The 19,461-nt window shown below is 30.7% G+C and overlaps 2 protein-coding genes across 2 annotated transcripts in view; both read right to left on the bottom strand.

Annotated features, from left to right (window-relative positions):
• Nucleotides 1-19,461, bottom strand: part of LOC136969360 (centromere protein F-like) — a 352,144-nt gene that overhangs the window by 262,162 nt on the left and 70,521 nt on the right. The window lies entirely within an intron of this gene.
• The window catches only part of LOC136969368 (RNA exonuclease 4-like), a 36,957-nt gene continuing 24,423 nt past the window's right edge, over nucleotides 6,928-19,461 (bottom strand). Inside the window, exons 4-8 of the mRNA XM_067263506.1 lie at nucleotides 14,368-14,487; nucleotides 13,029-13,225; nucleotides 9,335-9,423; nucleotides 8,060-8,209; nucleotides 6,928-7,116 (exon numbers count right to left, since the gene is read on the bottom strand). Of these exons, the coding sequence (XP_067119607.1) occupies nucleotides 6,994-7,116; nucleotides 8,060-8,209; nucleotides 9,335-9,423; nucleotides 13,029-13,225; nucleotides 14,368-14,487 (679 nt within the window). The 3' untranslated portion in view covers nucleotides 6,928-6,993. The remainder of the gene's footprint in view (nucleotides 7,117-8,059; nucleotides 8,210-9,334; nucleotides 9,424-13,028; nucleotides 13,226-14,367; nucleotides 14,488-19,461) is intronic.

The following is a 19,461-nucleotide window of genomic DNA, read 5'->3' as shown; positions in this document are numbered from 1 at the left end:
GGTTTAACAATTTGCTCTTGTAAGACCAATCGAGGATTTAATCAAAGTCGCCCATTTTTAAAGATTGCATCCTTCAGTTTAATAGATATACTTTTTCAGCGTCAAGTTTATCGAACATCATTAGCTTGAAAACTGGCACCGCCAACTTTTTTCAAAATTTCAAGGACCAATGCCAAATTTGAATCCGGTATGATTTGTGTAGACACGCAGTTCATATGAATAAATTAGCAACAAGATACCAAAAAATGAATCCGTGGATAGATAGGAAAACGGTAATAGTAGAAGTAATAAAAGTAAATAGTCGTATAGATCATTTATCATCTCACACACGAGATTTCTAGACTTGCTGCGGACTGTCACTTTTTTAGATTACTTCCGTTGTGCATGTACTAACGGGGTCTTTATCGTGTCCATGGTAAATTTAGTAGGCCCACAGTACAGATGACCGAGTAGCGAAGGACGAAACTTAAAATACCCAGTTGACCATCCTTGAAAATTCATGAAGATCCGATCTGGGTGTTATGGACAACCACTTTTCATTTTCCATTTTAAATGTTAAAGTTGCTGCATTGTTTATGACTAAACTTCAAATTGTGCAGGAAGAGGTTAAAACATCACAATTCAATACAGTAGCACTAAATATTGTGAACTGTGAGATCATTTAACACTGTGGTCTTTCAAGTCACAGTGTTGTGCGAGATTGACGATTAAAATTTCAGGAATTGGCGAACGACTAGCAATAACGATATAAGTTTTCGTCATTTAGTAAAACTTTTCACGAAACAGGCAAAATTATACAGAATAAAGACGGCGGATTTCATAAATTTAACTTTTCAACAAGGTTATATTTTATATATTTTTTAATGCGACGATGTATAAAAATATACAATACGATTTTAATAAAATAATACACCGTAATAAACGATGTTGTACGTACAATGTAAAGAATATGATACAAATTAGTTGACAAAACTGTTAATTTTCTGAAATAAACAATTTCATTAGTAAAAGGTTGCAACAGAAGCAAGCCATTATATGCATTTTGCAAAGTTTCCCTCATGAGCATGTAAAAACGATGAAAACGAATTTCTCTGTTCATAATTTTAATTAAGTAATCTTGGTTTTTAATTAATTTGTAATGTCAAGTCCGAAATTATAATACACGGAAATTACGCAAAGTAAAATAAACAATGAAATAAAAACTTAAATAATCGAAATAAAATTAGAAATGATGTTATTGTGAACGCGACATTCGTCTTACATTTATTGAAAAGACTAATTTATGAAATTCGCTGCCCCTAATCTGTACAATATTTCCTGTTTAGTGAAAAGTTTTTACTGAATCACGAAACCTCTTCTTTCGTTATTGTAAGTCGTTTGCCAACTGTAATCGTCAATCGTGAAATCTGTGTATTAATTCGTGCAATCATTGTGGGAATAATTGCAAAGATCATACTTTCGTTTGTGGAATGTTGTCGCTAAATGCTGCAATGGAGTGTAAAAACAAAATTTACTAACCCTGTTATTAAAATCTCAATATATTTATTTTTTGCGAAGATTTATTGATAAAATCTGCAGTGCCAATCTAAAGCTGAGTTTATTCACATAAGTGATTTATTCGAACGATTCGCATCGCTCATGCACATGAATAAAGCTGAGTATCCGTATGAGCGATTTTGCTGCGCCAAATCAACATTATAATCACGTGACTTCCATGCGATTCGCCACTGTCGACATCCACTACGTTCTAAAGCCTTAGATAAAAAAAAAGTAATGGCACGATTTTTCATTGGCTTTTGTAGACAACTGCAAGATTGGCCGACGCCATTTACTGATCGAACGATAGATAAAGGTTATTACAAAACAGTCTGCCAGATTTTTTATCGGGCTAATTATTAATCAAATTATTGTTACTCTTCTTTGTGTGCAGTTGTAACGTTATACAGTACTTTCGTGCATTATTTAAGTATTCCGTCTTGTCGCTGAGCTTATAAGTGTTCTAATCGTGCATCAAATAGGCCTATGTTAAGTAGGCTACTCGAACTTATATGTTAGTGCATAAATCACATTACAGTATATGCTTTTATTTTGTACGTATATAAGTATATATTACGTTTTTGTACGTTTAAATGAGTGCCCTGTCGGCGGATTTTTTAAAGCAGCAGTCAACTAAGAGAGCAGTATTCTAAGGAAGATTTATAAGGATCTATCTTTAATTAATCTTAAGGCGCATAACTGCCCAGAGTGCATGGTGATGGGGCTCTCTACACTAAAATATTTTTTTAACATTTGTTAAAGCCTTCCATTGAACAGTTTCCTAATAAACGGCCAATCAAAAAATTATTTCTCACAGAATTATAATGAACACACATTGGTTTTATTGGATACAATATGAGAAGCAACAACACATTAAAAAGAAATCATAAAAATATATACATTATATATGAACAAACAGCGCAGATCCCACGTTCTCATCTCGAGGGGACGGAGACAAGTGATTAGCATCCAAATTTCGGAGGTTACGTGATCTTATTTTAAGGCATCACTACACTTACTTATTATTTTACTGTCTCTCATTACAGAGCATTCGGAATTTTGGAGCAAGGATCCTCATATCTTTTCAGGTAGTAATTCGCCAAATAACGACTTATCCATAACTTTTGCTGTGTAATTCCCATAAACGAACACAAAAGTGAAGTTTTTAATTTAAAAAAAAACTACATTTGTAATTTCATAACAATAAGTGTAAATTAATCATTTAAATTTTAAAAATATCGTTACGTAATTTATGGACAATCCCTAAATCCGCTCCTGGTCAGAACATCTAATGCTAAAACTTTTTTTATTCATCCAATTACCGTTTAGAAAACATTACCGAAAATTTTTCTACTGTCCTCTAACTCGAAATTTATTAAATAGTATTTTAAATTTACACGCATATAGGATTAATTAATATAAAATGAATTATTAAACTAAATGAAGCAAATAAAACAATTATCTTTACTTTCAGTTTCAATTGAAAAATTGCGGAAAGTAATGGCATAGTGCTCCTATTGAAACAATAAACGTATGGATTCAAAGTACAGAATACGAATAGAAGAAAACTAAAGATGAGGTAAACGTGTATCTGTGGAAAAATTGTGATGGTATAATTTGTGGTGTTCAAAATACTTTGCACATTTTCTAAAGATGCTCTTGATGACTAGATAAGGAAAAGCTATTAGATGAGTTCGTAATTTCAATTTAAAATTGGAATATGACCCTCACCCGTCTTCAAATTGCCTTTTAAACAGATAACGGTGGGTTATCAGCACAAAATTACGGTATATTGATTGCACCACTGTTATCATTTCTTATCTAGATTCTATATTTAAGCCCATCTCTTTCCAATTAGTTTATATTCAGTTACCGGTAAATACAGCTTCCTGTATTTCTGGAAGTGTGATTTATGTTCTGTTTCCGTTTAGATCATAAAAACTAGAAGCAACTACAACTGACGATTTAATAAATCGGATAATACATTTCCAATTCACTTTATTCGGTTCCTACGAATGCGGATTTTTAGCTTATTGCAAATTAATGTACCGCATGCATTTTTCACGGAGCTGCAAGCTTTAAGCCTGCTAAGTATTAACACTGCATAAATACACAGTAATTGAACAATTGCAGACTTATAAATTTCCACTGGTCTCGTTGTCTTGAATGTCTGTCCTTATTTAATCTCAAGGTTGGAGTTGTCGAGACCAAATAAAGATTAGGAGACGGAGGCCCAGATTAACTATACACAAACTTCTGGTATGGACCAGAAGTCGCATTGTTTCGTCAAAAGTTTTCTCTAGAACGGAATATATATATTCCGTTCTAGATATACGACCGGCATGACTATCGTTAACAGGAAAAGTATAATATACAGGATCAAGACACTACTAAAATCAAGAGCATTTACTGTATTTTAAATTAAATTAAAAATTGCATCCAGGCATTCTGATGATGTCACAATAAATAACTGCTCTTATAATTATAGTTTATTCTCATATTTTTACTGGTAAAGTTTAGTTTGAATGTTTTTCGTTGCGAATATCAGCTTAAATTAGTTTCAAAATAACATATGGCAGAAAACAAAAAAATAAAATTAGTTGCTAAAGCCCTTGGTAGGGGGGTTGTTCACTATTGTTACAGATATTAGAACAAATAAAACTAAAGTCAGAGGTGTGCTAGTTAATTATTAACAAAACAGATATTTTAATGAGTTATTAATTTTTGCTCAATTAAACATTTGAAAACCAAAATTATGTAGTGTATATTTGATTGTCTCATAGAAAATCTATTTTACATGTTTATGTTACTCTAAAAATTTAAATCAACATATTTAGTAAACTGCAAAATGCAATTAACTTTTGATTAATTATTCTATTATAAACCTATTAATAAATTTAGAAAACTGATTCTTAATTTAAATTAGGTGTTCAGATTGTGCTCTCTAGGAGATAATCTGTTTGACCTTCAAGGAGCAATCAAATTATATCTGGGGTCACAATAAAGAACTAGGGATTAGTTGGTAAATAAATAATTGTTATAGTGTTAAATTTTGGTAAAATAAAAACTCAATAAAAAATAATGAAATAAAACATAAAATAAAAATTATTATTTGGTGTCATATAAAGGGAATGGACGATTAAATCTGATTTTGAAATGAGTCAACAAACAATAATAGTTGGAAACATGATTTAAATTAGAATTATTTTAAAATCTAACAATGACATGTTTGTTTCCTTTTATACTTAAAAGGATCATTAGAAATATTTTACATACTGGTTGCTTTAATCTTTTTATATGTATTCAGTTGGCTATATAAATAAAAACATAAAATAATCTTAAATTTTAATCCTTCACAGTATTCTTTCATCCATCTCTCAATTTGACAACTAGAAATCATTAAAGCAGTCATTGATAGATGCATTTTATGTCTGTGAAAAATTTCTTGACTATCACATTAATATGAACTTGGAAGTTGCATCAATCAGATTGATATCCAACCACTGTCCAAAATATTTTCTAAATGGAAGATCCAATACACAATCTTACACACAGGAGCTTTATGATCATTCTGTATACTGAATAGCTTTGCTTAATATGCAATTAAACAAACAAACTGAATAAACTATGTTCAACTAAATTATAGTTTTAATGAATTAAGTTTTAAGTTATGGTTTTATATATTATCAAAACAAGGTAATATTTGTTCTAGAATCCATTCACTAAAGCCTGCACCATTTTCTGAAAATAGATCAAATTTAATCCAAAATTATTGGAATTATCATAAATCTTGGCTTTATAGTATCAGTTAATATTTTTAACTAATAGAAATTAAAATCAACAAAAAGTAACAAATGTTAAAATAATTCTTGTTTACATTTATTCATAATGTACATCATAATAACTCTCTTCAAATTCAATTCTTGAAATCATAATATATAAACATCATATTTTAAGTTTAAAAGAACTGCACTATTAATAAATGAAATAAAGTTGTTGCATCAGGTTGTGTGTGGTTCTGTTTTACTTTAGAAGAATACATAAGGAAATATGTAACTACCATGTCAAATAAAAGCAATAAAATGCTGACATCTTTATATAAATAAAGAAATTTTTATTCTTTTTACAAAAGAACTAAATATACAAAATAGATTAGGTGTGATTTAACATCATTCAAGTGTCAGACCATATTTACAACTGTGACTTTTAATAATGTGAATGTTTAATAGTTTCATTTCAAAATGAAGATGGAAAAATCATCAAATCTATTTCATATCTTTGTCTCGAACACTATCTGTAAATCAGCATTTCATAATTCAATCCAATCATAAATCAACTCCATATTTAATGATTTTAACAGCTGTAGTCTGCTTTAAATCCACAAAACTAAAAAACAATATAAGAATGGACTTACACAATGACCATTTTTCAAATCACTTAGAAACAGATTTCTAACAGTATTTCCACATCTATTCAACTGATAATATTTCAGATATTTTATGACCCCACCAGTGGCCAAGTAGATAAAACCACTGAACACTGCTAGTTGGTCATGGGTTCACACCTTGTCAATGGGCTGGCTACATTGATTTTTTCAGGGTTTCTTCATTTTTGTAACACTTAAATAGGGATCAGTTTCCCATAAGTCTTCCCAGGAGGCATCCGCCCTATGGTAGATTGCCCACATGTCACATTATTGTAACCAAATAAACCAAACCAATTGAATATCTTATACCTGCATATCTTGCTAATATAGTGAGTTAGGTTTCAGCTACCGCCAAAAAGCAAATCAGTCTTTTTACTTGCCAGCATGTATAAAAACCTAAAAATATATTTACACCATCATTTATTATGAAGACAATAACACTAGGCCTAAAATAATTCCAAAACCCCTCTTAGAAGCAAAGCAAGTGCCAAAAATAACTTAATAAACTTAATAATTGAAAAGTGCCAAATTAGTAAAGCACCTTGAAACAAGATATGCCTGTGTCACTCTTTGTTATTACATATTTTCCTGTTCATCATTCATTATAGTTATATAGCAAAATTATCTTTAATTTGCTTTGCTTTCTGATACTCTTCATATTGTTATATATGCTCAGCATCACCTATTTTTCTTTCCAAGTAATAAGAATTTTAATACTTACCACTTCAGGCATTATATCTATTGAGCCATACTCAATGAATTTCCAAAACATCACATATCTAAAATATATATATTTTTTATTTCTGTAATGTATTTAATAATCTTTATTCCTAATTATCATATATCCTGACAAAATTACAAAGTTTTCAGTTGTTCATCTTCTGAATTTTGATAATTCAAAAACTTTAATAATTTACAATATTTAAAACAGTTATTACTTTTTTAATAAAACAAAGTATAAAGAATTATATTAAAATCATTTATTATATAAAATATTACAATAAATACATATGTATAAATTAATATGGAACTTATTTATGTAGTACTTTGTCCACTCTCTTCTTTTTGGCAGCTCTTCTTCTTTTAATTATTTCGTACTCCCACTTTTTACGGTGCATGGTGTAGAGACGCATGGCTGCCTGAGCATCTTGCACCTATTAAAAAATCAAATTTTTTAACAGTTGCAAAAAATTAATACAATTTAAATCAGTGTCCATTATACAACCTTTAAATTTAAAAAAAGTGCTCTTGCACTGTAAGAAATTTTTATTTTCTCATGTGTATTTTAGCTTAACTTTAAATTTATAATAAGCATTTAAGAAAGAAAATTCATTTGTGCCCATCCATCAACAAAAAAATTCAGTAAAACCCCACTAATTCAGACTAATGGGAATGAAGGTTGTTCAAGTTAGCAGAGTGTTTTCTCCAACAACATGGAAAAATAAAAGATGGATATAAAGTACAGTAATTTATTACAATCAGCTTTGTACTAATGTTTTACTGACATTTATTAAGTTATCCTGCTGAATTTACAGGAAATGAATTATTACAGGAAATGAGCTAAAAAATTTCATAATAGTTTTTAGTATACAACAAAGTACAGTCTTTAGTAACTTACCAAATATAGTAATATAATGCATAGTAATTCAGACTTCTAGATATTGAAGATACTCATTATTTATATTTAATAAATATGGCCAGAACAATAAATGTAAATGAAACAAAAATTAAGACTATACAATAGTCTTCTTTTGTCCTTTCTTGCACCTCAGAAAATCGGGGATGTGTAGTCAGAGGAAAAATAACACAATTAAATGCTCAAATAATAAATTAAAACATGAAAACAATAAATAAAATATGTAAATACTCTATAAGAAAATAAAAATTGCATTAACTGGTTGCACACCATTGACTTTGGCATTTTAAACATGGCTGCTAGATCTGCCAAATGTGTACTGCTTTTACACTTTGCAATAAGTTATTTTTTCATTTCAATCATCAATATTACAACTTTCCTCTTAGACTCTAAGAACTACACACAATATCTTTATTTATAGAAACAATATTTAAAAAAACAAAAATTAAAATCAAACTTACAGAATTATGTTCCCCTTCTTGAATTTTTACTTTTAATACTTCTCTTGCCAAAGTTTTTAAAGATGGTGTCTTACCTCTTGTCAATGATCGGAAATATTTGTATCTACTGGTGTCTCGAATTTTGCTTTTGGGATGATCCAAATAAAGAACCTACATTATGTTAAGATAATTTAATTCTTTGTAAGTTGCATTATATATTACAAATAGATAGCTATGTTACAAACAAACTTCCATAAAAATTAATTCAAGTAAAAGATTAATAATACAGCATGTTAAAAATTTAATAAGTTATAATTATTATTATTTAAAATAGTTAAGACATTAGTCAGTTAAAATTATGTTGTACAGTATTATATAATTTATTGTGTTTGAGATTATTTCTTTCAAAGATAAGAGAAATGAAAAAGTACAAATGGAAAATAGGAGAGAGAGAAAATGAAACATCCATGAGACATTATACCCCTATAAATTTAATTTTATGTACAGAAAATTGTTTAAAATTATGTAACAACAACTAACTTTACATAACATTAATGTAGAAAATATATTTACATACATAGCACTAGTGAAAGTTGCTATTGTATTTAGATAATGTTTTTCACAAATAAAGTAATTATCCAGTATAAAGAAATGCCTACTGGAACTGTATAATAACAAGTTAAATAAATTTACACCTTTCACGGGTCCAGCAGAACATTTAATTCTATAATAAAAACGTTTTAGATCCCTTTGAGAGATCTTCAGTTATTCTTTACAAATAAATGAATGAAAAAATTTGAATTTAAAAAAAACAAAAAATCCTTTTATGAAAAGGATTTGATGTAGTTTCCACAGCACTGCAGTGCCACTTTGATTTATTTCCATTTTAAGTTTATTTTTATTTTTGGGTGTTTTTGTACACACTTGCTATTATTATTATTATTGATTGTTATTTGCATTTTGTTATAACCTTATTAAGAACGGATTTACGTTTTTTGTTACCGTTGGATGTATAACCATCTTTTTTGAAATTTTTGTTCTTTTTAAATTCGAATTTTTTCATTTGTTTATTTGCAAAGAATAACTGAAGAAGATCTCTCAAAGGGATCAAAAACATTTTTATTATAGAATTAAATGTTCTGCTGGACCCATGAAAGGTGTAAATTTATTTAATTATTCAATAATAGAGAAATTTAATGTTTGCAATTTATGTTGTTATTATATTTCAACAGTTGTAAAGTTTTGCACTATCTTGTAGAAAAAAAAATTTTTTTAAATAGATTATATCATCATTACCTTTAAATCATTATTTACAGCATGTCCAACAAGAATCCTTTGCTTTAAAATATCATATACTTCTTTCTGTACAACTTCAAATTCTTCCCCTGTTACAAAACATTTTATATATTTATGAAATATTCATAACAAATATCTTAAATAAATAACAACGTAAAAAATTAAATATTTTTTAACTTTTAAAATACTCAAATTGACAATGAATGAAACAAATATACAAATATACTTATTATATAGCAAATAAATACAATTGATTACAACTATAGTGGAACCTCGGTTAATGAACTTAATCTGTTCAGTGACTTCGTTAACCGAAGCAATTTTTCCCATAGAAATTAATGCAAATACAATTTATCCATTCTAGCAGCCAGTATTTTTGTAATTTTATTTGTAAAATGGGTTCTCTTTGATGAAAACATAGGAAAACGTGCTCATAAACAGTTGATCTAGATTAAATTTTTGGAAAAGGGGAAAGATTTGATGGATACAAAAACATTGCATACAATCGTTAAAGTTCCAAAACAACAGATAGCAGAAACAACAGGCTAAATTATGAACAGAAGGCTTATAGGTTTATCAACAATCACCAATCAGACTCAAGGAACAAGTGTCAAAGATGAACAGGATGAACCTTGGAACGGACCTTTCTCATGACCTGATCTGGTTTCAGTTTTCACCTGGAGACAAAGAAGAAAACAATTGGGAAGTGAGGAATGCGACACAGGACCAATAAAAAGATGATATTCAAGGAAGAAATACTATGAAAACCTGAATCTCAAGGTCAAAATGCAGTTCTAAAAATTCTACTGCGATTAATCCATGTCGTCTTCATCTGAATTAAGCCTGAAGTCGTGCCCACTAAAATTTGTGTCATGTCTCGCAGACCACTCCAGTTGCCACAGCTCCATCACCTACCATCGCTTCTGAGACTGAGCGAACCCTTCTCATCCACTCCAGGGCTACAACTGGTCAGCTTGCACTATCATATGACCAGCGATACACTGCTACAGTGCCGGGAAAAAATACTGTAGATAAACCATTTCCAACTACAGTACCTCAAATATGTAAACATCTTCCCATTCTAATAAACAATTTTCACTGTAAAATACTTGTCATCTTTGTCTTCTCTACCACCACCAACGTACAAATGGACCCTAGACCATCACTGATGCACAATTAACTGATTCCCCCTAAAAGTTGCCAAGCTTACAAATTTGACACAAAAACCGTTAAGTTCATTATCCGAGACAAAATTTTAGCAATATAAAAGTTCATTAACTGATTTGGTTGTTAATCAGGGCGTTCATTAACCAGGGTTCCACTGCATTTGTTATGCAATGAATATGTGTAATACATGTGATACATGTTAGCTCTCTGTGAACAGAACTGTAAAAATAGTTCTATATAGAAATCTATTTCTAGACTTTCAGACATTTTACTTTTGTATACATTTCTATGAATGCATTAGTCTGAAAGTCGTGGAACTTCCTACATTATGCTCCAACTGAATAAAATATGCTGTTTTAATGAACTTGTCAAGATAATGCATTAACATATAATGATATACTTGATTCAGTCAAAAAGAAATGGGAAATATCTTTTTTGTTTCTTAAGCACTATAAAGTTCAATTAATCGAATATTAGGCATCCTTTCATCCTTTTATTTGTTCATTTAGTTGATATGCCATTGTTTACACGTTTCAGGCTTTATATTGCCCCTCTTCAGTCAACTTCAAATATTTATCTTTCAGAACCAATTGTAATTGATGCTTAAACATATTTTACAGAGTAGGTGTATAAATGGGTACAGATTATTATTTTCAGCTGTTGTAGCACTTTTAGGATGATTTGGTTGATGTTCTACAATGGGGAAATATCTTGTTAAAAATAAAGTATTTCATGCTGGGAAAACAGAATTTAGTGGGTATGTAGGAGCATTGGCTATTAATATTTCTCATACATTAGCAGCATGGTGAAACTACTCCAGAAAATGGCATCCACCAGTATGAGCCCATCCACAGAGAGACAGTGTTTAGTCATTGAACTTCTGATATTAGAGAAAGTTAAACCCAGTAAAATTCATCATCAGGGGCATTCATACCTGCACTCTGAACTAAATTGGGTACGTATCCATTCTTGCAGATCAAGTACACCCATAAATATTGATTGTCTTCTCAGAAGAGGATGGAATCTTCCAAACAACAATTTGATAAATCATATGGCCAGAATAGTCTGGGAATGGTTGGAGGAACATGACCAAGTACAGTACTTCTCTGGCCCCCTAATTCCCCAGATTCAAACCCAATCAAACACCTTTGGGATCACCTTGGTTGCCATCACCCTTCAGCAGCTGTTGAATGCAATGAAGTCTGCACAGCTCCAGACCCCCGTGACAATCTTCCAGCATCTTATTGAATCACTCTCTTACTGTCTAGAGGCTGTCCGTGCTGCAAGAGGTGGTTAATATAAATATTAGCTAGTGGTCATAATAAAGTGACTTGACTGTGTAAAACATATTACGGATTGTCAAGATTAGAATCGTCTGGACGTACAATTCCTGCCTTTTTTCCCCTCTATTTTCAAACGAGTAATGGTTGACATCAGAGAAACGGCAATTAGTTTTGAAAGCAGGATCACTGATTGGCCATCTATCATCGTCAGACCTCTGACAGAGCTACGAAGCAATTGGTCAATAAATCCTATCTTCATTCCATATAAAAAGGTCGAGTTTTGGAGGGAAAGAAGGTTGGTCAAACAAACTTGATTAAGAAGGTTGTTTTTGTCTCGCTGCTTCATTGTTGGACATAGAAGGAGTTTGCGACTGGCTGAATCTCAGGGATTGCTTTGAAAGGTGTTTTTCCGATGGACCTGTAAGGATTTTGAAGGACTACTTGAACTTTAGTTTATTCTTGTGTGTGAAAACCTACATTGTAAATATTTTAGTGTTGTATTTGTCATTGTTTGTAATCATCATTAGTTTGTAAACTTTAATTGACGTTTTAAAATCCTTGAAGTTTCATGGTAAACTTGACTTGGATGTTTTTCAATGTGAATCAAATTAAAGAACATTCATAATAACTATAGCAAATATGGTTTATCAGAATGTTTGCAAAACAATCATCGTGAACATGTTAATAAAAAGTACTTATTAATTATTCAAATATTTTTAATTTTTGAATTTTGTTCCTTTGAGTACCTCTGGATCTAGTGAGAACACCATCTCAAACAATAAGACCCATGGTTCTAATCAGACTCAATTCCAACTTGCAAATAAAATTTAAGTAAAATCCAAACACACTCAATATAGAACATATATTGATAACAGACAACAAAAAATTTTAAATTTGATACAATATATAATTTATAATTTAAGAGTTTGCATACTATTTTTAAATAATATAATTACTATAACATTAGAACTATAAGAATCTGAATGACAACTGGCAACATATTCATATGCCAAATGAAAACTTGTAAATTAAAATTCACTCTGAACAAATATTCAAATTTTGGACATATGAAACTTAAATTAATTTAATTCAAATTTAATAACTATTAAAGTTCTCAGAAGACTATAATATGTCTACTTTAAGTTACAAGTAGACATATTCCATAATTGTAAAATCGCACAATCAACTAAATTTTAATTTGTTGACTTTCAGCAATGTATGATAACATTATAAAAGAAATTTACCATCTTTTAAATCTCCTGGTCTAATTCCACTGACAGCAGTTCTGTAGTCAGTAATAGTTTCCTTTGGTTTCACATATTTGTCATATATACAGAATCCCAGAGAATTTACTATGGACACTCTGGCAAGCATTGAATCTTTGCCATCTTCACCTACTCCAACCATTTCACAATCCATTGCTACCACTTTGGTTATTTGACTAAAAATATTAAAGTAATAAATTATTTAATAAATTTTTAAAATTAACATATGCAATAATTTTAAATAAAAGAAGAAAAATATACTTGTTTACTAATTTTTATCAATATTTGTCATTTAAATTTATATAAGTATATTCATAGTATTGCTATCACCTAAGTATTCTTATTAAGTATCTGTAATATGTAAGTATCTGTATCTGTAATCTGTTTTATTATAACAAAGAAAAATTGATTCAAATGAATCATTTAAATACATGGTAGAATCCTGGTTATTTGATGTAAGGTGAACTAATGCTATCTTCGATAAAATGAACAACCATGGCCATTCAGATTAAAAATGACAAATATGAGAATCATTCAAAAAGAAAAGAGCAGGAGGCTGGAATGTGAAAACAGATGACAGAATTGTAATATCGGTGCATGTGTAAGAATGTGTGGTTCCGACAACAGCATGGAAGATCACAGCTCGCTGCTAGAGGGTCATGGGTGCATACCACGTGACTACAAAGCTAGCAGAAGCACGCGTCAATCATCCACCACGGTCAGTCATGTTGTAATCAGTGAAACAGTGGAATAAGGCATCAAAAGAAGAGCAAAGAGGTGTTGTTCATTTTCTGACAGCGAAAGAAATAGGGGGAATGGACATTCATTGAACAATGTCACAAGTGTATGGTGAACACTGCTTGTCCCTTGCAAGGATCAAGGCGTGGCACAAGCACTCTGGGGAAGGGTGGGTGTCGTTAGCCAATGATGCACGGTCAGGAACACCACACCGCATTACCGATGACATTGTCCAGCTCATTGATGGAGTCATTACTCAGGACCGCTGAGTGACGGTACAAGCCGTTGCATATCTCAAACAATAAGATTTATATATATATTAACAAGTTTAATGATGCGAGTTTGAAAGTCATATAATACAGTGATATCAATGTTATTTGCAATGCAAAATTATACATTTAAAAATTTATAGGTATGAAAGGATTCACTACTAAATATTTATGGGAAGAACCATTCATGAGTAATCATTGGTGCTCTACAAGGTACTAATTAGGAGCATGCTATATTCAAGTTTGTATAACTTATTTTAAACAAAATTCTTTCCAAAGAAGTAATTTCTTTATTTATATATACATCTTACTTTGTTTGCTGTCCTGATCTAACAAGTGTATCATTTGAAGAATTTTCAGATTTCCTTTGAGACAAATCAAGTAAATCTTTATCAACACCATCAAACCAAATTTCATCATCTTGAGTAGTCCTGAAAAAATTATTTCTAATTAGTTTTATATAATAATAAAATAAAAGTAGATGTCATATCTTACTAAAGTAATAAATGAAAATAACTATAATTTTAAGAAGAATAAGAGAAAGAAAAAAATTTTTAAAATATGATTTAATTTCTTATTTAATACTTTATTACTTTAATAATAAATTAAAATTAAACTTTCTAATTAAAATTAATAATGTAAAATGTCTATAATAAAATTTCTTAAGCATATTTGTTTAAATAAAAATTATTTTATATCATTATTCTATAAGAAATTTTAAATTAATATTTACATTAAAATATTTGAAAATTTATAGTTTATTAGATCATAAAAATTTTATGATTTGTCAAATTATATTTTAAATATAATTCAATTCAAAATGTATATTAAATTATTATTATTATGCTTTAAAATTATTATTTATAACTTAGTAACCAATAGTTATCTCAAGAAATATATTTCACTTATATTAAAGTCTTTATATGATAACCAATCTTTTCACTGAGAACATAATTTGTCTTCACTCAAGTGCTACAGTGCTAACTGTAGTATAATTTAATTCAAGATAGTATAACTTTAATTTGAATATTGAATTCTACCTCTATCTCAGTTTTTCCATCTGACAATGCTCTAGATAGTAAAATAGTCACATATCCTATTTTAACCAAGAAAGTCTGAATTTAATTCTCATTTGGACTGTTTTTCTTCTGCTCAATGACTTCTCTGAGGAAAAAGATTGATTAGGTAATAAACGTTTTAAACAAACCATACATCACATTATGGCTGTTTACCCAATCTCAACTACCTGTTATGAGTGACTGAATCTGTAATGGGTTTGGCAAGATGACAAGAAATGAGGCTCAACATAGCTAGGTGAGATTCCAAATTGAAACTTAGCCGAATTATTGGAATGATAATTAGAAACTTTTGTTATATCTACCTGCAATTTTTTTTATTATTTAGTTTTTGATTCTGTCAAGCCAGCAAGAGGGTCAAGAGCATCTGGTCATCTAGATGGCTCAGTAAAATCAAACAATGAAAGCAAGAATCCAAGAACTTTATATACATGTCAATATCAACTTTTGAAAATTTATTTATTCTCGTGTATTTGCAAATTATGCAAGAATGTAGCACAGACTCACAATACAAATATTACATGTTTCTTAACATACAACAAAAAGCAGACAGATTAATTTTTGTATTATTAGTGCAATATTACAATTATTTCTTAGCAAAGTATCTTATATATTTGCTTTCATTACTGTAATTTCGTTTACAGTTCTTAATATTAAAAAATATTGATTTTAAAAAATTCAATTTCTGAAACTCTAATTATCTCATATCTATATTATACTTAATTTATAACCAGAAATTCTTTAAATATTTTTTAATTATTATTTTTTTGGATTTAATGTTGTTATTTTGTTCATTATTAAGTAGTTTCACTTCTTTAATGTTATTCAAATTAAAATTTATCCAATGTTTTGAAATAATAATAAATGCTGAATCATTAAATAAATTATTGTGATTAATTGACAAAATAAAATTAAATACATCTTGGCATTATTAGTTCCATTTTATGTGATGTTGCTTATAAAATTTGGCTTCATCTTATGGACAGATATCCTTTCCATTGCTGATTCTCCCTTTTTTTGTTTTAGCCTTAAGAAAGACCAGCCATAGCCAGCAAGCTCTAGGTGGGGTTAAATGACAGGATCTGGCAATTCCACAATGTCTTTAATTCAAGTATTGTCTGGGTCCCTTGCTGCTTAACATCAATGATCTGACTAGAACCAATGCATTCAGCAAAAACTACCCATTGTCCAAATATGGAATAACTAACAATATTGATCTAAACACCAACCAATGCTGAATTCTATCAGGCTAGATACGGCTATATTACTAAATAAATTATGCAACCAATTTGGCACTAGAGGGAGGCGTTAGGTGCCATCTCTTAATAACTTTAATAATTATAATTTTTAATTAATTAATTTAAATAATTTAGAACTACTGGAAGAAAAAAGTTCCAGTAGTTCTAAATTACAGTAAGACCCTGCTTAACGTGGGGGATGCGTTCCTAGACAACAAAGTGCTAAACGAAACAGCGTTAAACAAGGTCATTTTAACAGAGTAAATAGGGAAAGGGAAACATGCAACCAAAAATAAACAAATTTTACTATAATTTTTAAGTTATTTTTATATTAATTTGCATAATAATATATGTTAAATAACACACAAACATATGCAGACAAAAATGTAAAGTTCATTTTTTGTGATGAAGGTCTTGGCTTTTTTGAAATTCTTGTTTTTTGCGATAAAGTCATATAGTGTCATTTGTCACTTTCTTTTTCTTTCCTTAAGCAAATGTCAGAAGCAGAAGATGGCATCCAAAACGCTTCATCTTGCTTTTGCACTTCTTTCAAAATCTGGATCATTCGCTACAGTTTGATCAATGATTTCAGTTATTGTTACCAAATGTTTACTAAAGAAATCTGTAGAGAAATTCTTTGTTTTCTTCATTTCAGAATCACTATTTTCCAGTTCTACATGAATTCCTTGTTCTGCCAGTTCTTGAAGTCTTGTTGGTAAGGCTCTCACCAGAAATATGCAGTAACTCCTCAATATCCTGTTCATCTACATCTCCTAGTCATGCTGTATTGATTAGGTTGACAATTTGGTCAACTTAACAATGCAGCAATAGGATCTTCTAGTTGAGAATTCTTAAATACTTTCAGCCATAACTTCTTCCACACTCCGTTCATCTCCATTCATGCATTTATCAGTTAGTTCTTGCCAAGTAAAGTCGATATTGGCAATGACATCAATGATGTTATATTTTTTCCAAAATTGCACCAAACAAATATAAATTTAAGGAAAGTACAGCACTATGACAAATTGCCAACTTTAGCTGATTGGTTCATGCTCGGGAATAATTGTATTATATATGAATCAATGAAATGCCAAGATAATTTGAATCAGCGTAAATTTTAAGCTTTTTTATGTTTCAAGTAGACTGTGTTATATCGAATCAGTATTAAACAAGGCAGCATTAAGCGGGGTCTTACTGTATTTAAATTAATTAATTAAAAATTATAATTATTAAAGTTATTAAGAGATGGTGCCTAACACCTCCCTCTAGTGCCAAATTGGTTGCATAATTTATTTAGTAATAAAGCTGAGTCTAGCTTGATAGAATTCAGCATTAGTTGGTGTCTAGCTTTATAGTATGTGGTTTAGTGATGTTGTTTGTTTAACAATATTAATCATATTATAGTCTTTGTTTTATGAGAATGATGTGATAACTTTTATCAAAAGTTTTTCTTGCTTTAACACAGTAACAAAATTCATTACATTGATTGCAATAAAAACTGGAGATAGTTTTTATCTTTTGAGCTATGTTGTAAGCAATTCATGTCACACTCATATTTTGTTTGCAATCATATCTTAAAACAAATAAAAAAGATATTTGAACCAATCTACTTTGGCAAATTCATGCCAAAAAGATGGGTTGAAAAGAAATTCATAAATTTTCTCTCAATTTGGATTAAATATGTTTTTTCTAATGCTGAATTACTTAGCAATTAACTAATAACAGCATTAGTAATATAGTTTGATATAATTCGGCAACTGTTTGGCTTTAATATGTTTTTTTCCTTTCTCTAGATACACTTCTCAAAAGTAAAATTGCAACACCACAAAGGAATGTATGTAGATGTAGCTATGTGCAAATTGCAGGACTGGCAGAGATGACATGCAAATGATTAAAAGAACAAGCAAAGTTATGCAACAGACACATTTATTCAGTAATGAATATAGATAGCCCCATGGGCAGCTATACAGGCTGCTATAAAGCAAGGCACACTATCAATGAGGTGATTAATGGTTGCCTGAGGTATCCCTTGCCAAGCTGCACCCACTCTGGTACAAATGTCATCTATGGTATGTGGTGGTGGTCCCCAGTGCACCTCATGTCAGACAGGTGTTCATTGGGAGAGAAATCCAGCAAGTCTCTGTCCTGGGAAGGATGTGAATTCCATTCAGGCTGATGAGAGTACATACATCATGCAACATGCTGTCAGGCGTTGTCTTGCTGGAACACCATGTTAGGTGTGACCTGCACCAGTAGCTGAAGCACAGGCTCCACAATTTGCATGATGTACTTGTTCATTGTCAGAGTACCAGAAATATGCATTAGGGCTGTCTGTTGAATGAACACAATGCCTCCACAAACCATACTGCCCAGAGTGGAGCCAGTGTGATGCTTAGCAAAAAAGATCTGACATGAAGTGTTTCCAGGATATTGCCACACCCATCCACAGCCATCATTCCTTCACAGACAGAAGTGGAATTCATCTGTAATCAATACCTGATGCCATTCAATGGTCTAGCTGAGATGACAACTACACCACACCAGACTTGCATCATTGTGTAGAGTGGTTAATGGCACACCCCAACTTCATTCAATCTGTTGAGAATGGTTTGAGTGGACACAGATGCATCCATTGACAGTGATAGGTGGCTTCAGATGTCACATGCCATCTTGATGGGCTGTTTAGCAGATCAGCCAGTTTGTGCACTGTGTTGTGCACCAGTATGACCTACTCTCTCTTTGGTGTGTTTGCAAATGTTCCTGCATCCATCATGTCATACATTGCTAGATGATACTCACATTGTGCCCAACACTTGTGAAACTGTATTGGGCATGACGTGAGACTGCTGAGGTCATGCAGCTCCAGAATAGTCTTGTTCCCCAGCCATTAACAGATAGTATTTAGCTTGCTTTTGTCTCTGAAGCATTTTGTACGCTTCTTTGAAACTTTGGCTGCCACAAATTGTCACTGATAGTATTTATCGCCCAAGCAGGCTCTGGTCTTTATAGCCCAAAACTGGGTACCATATGACTCATGTGTCACCTCTACCATTCCTGCAATTTGCAGGTGGCTATGTGCATTCCTTTCTGG

This window comes from Centruroides vittatus, unplaced genomic scaffold (genome assembly GCF_030686945.1).
Source record: "Centruroides vittatus isolate TY-2023 unplaced genomic scaffold, ASM3068694v2 contig_1777, whole genome shotgun sequence".
NCBI classification, from domain to species: Eukaryota; Metazoa; Arthropoda; class Arachnida; order Scorpiones; family Buthidae; genus Centruroides; species Centruroides vittatus.
This window is presented reverse-complemented; position numbering and strand designations above follow the sequence as displayed.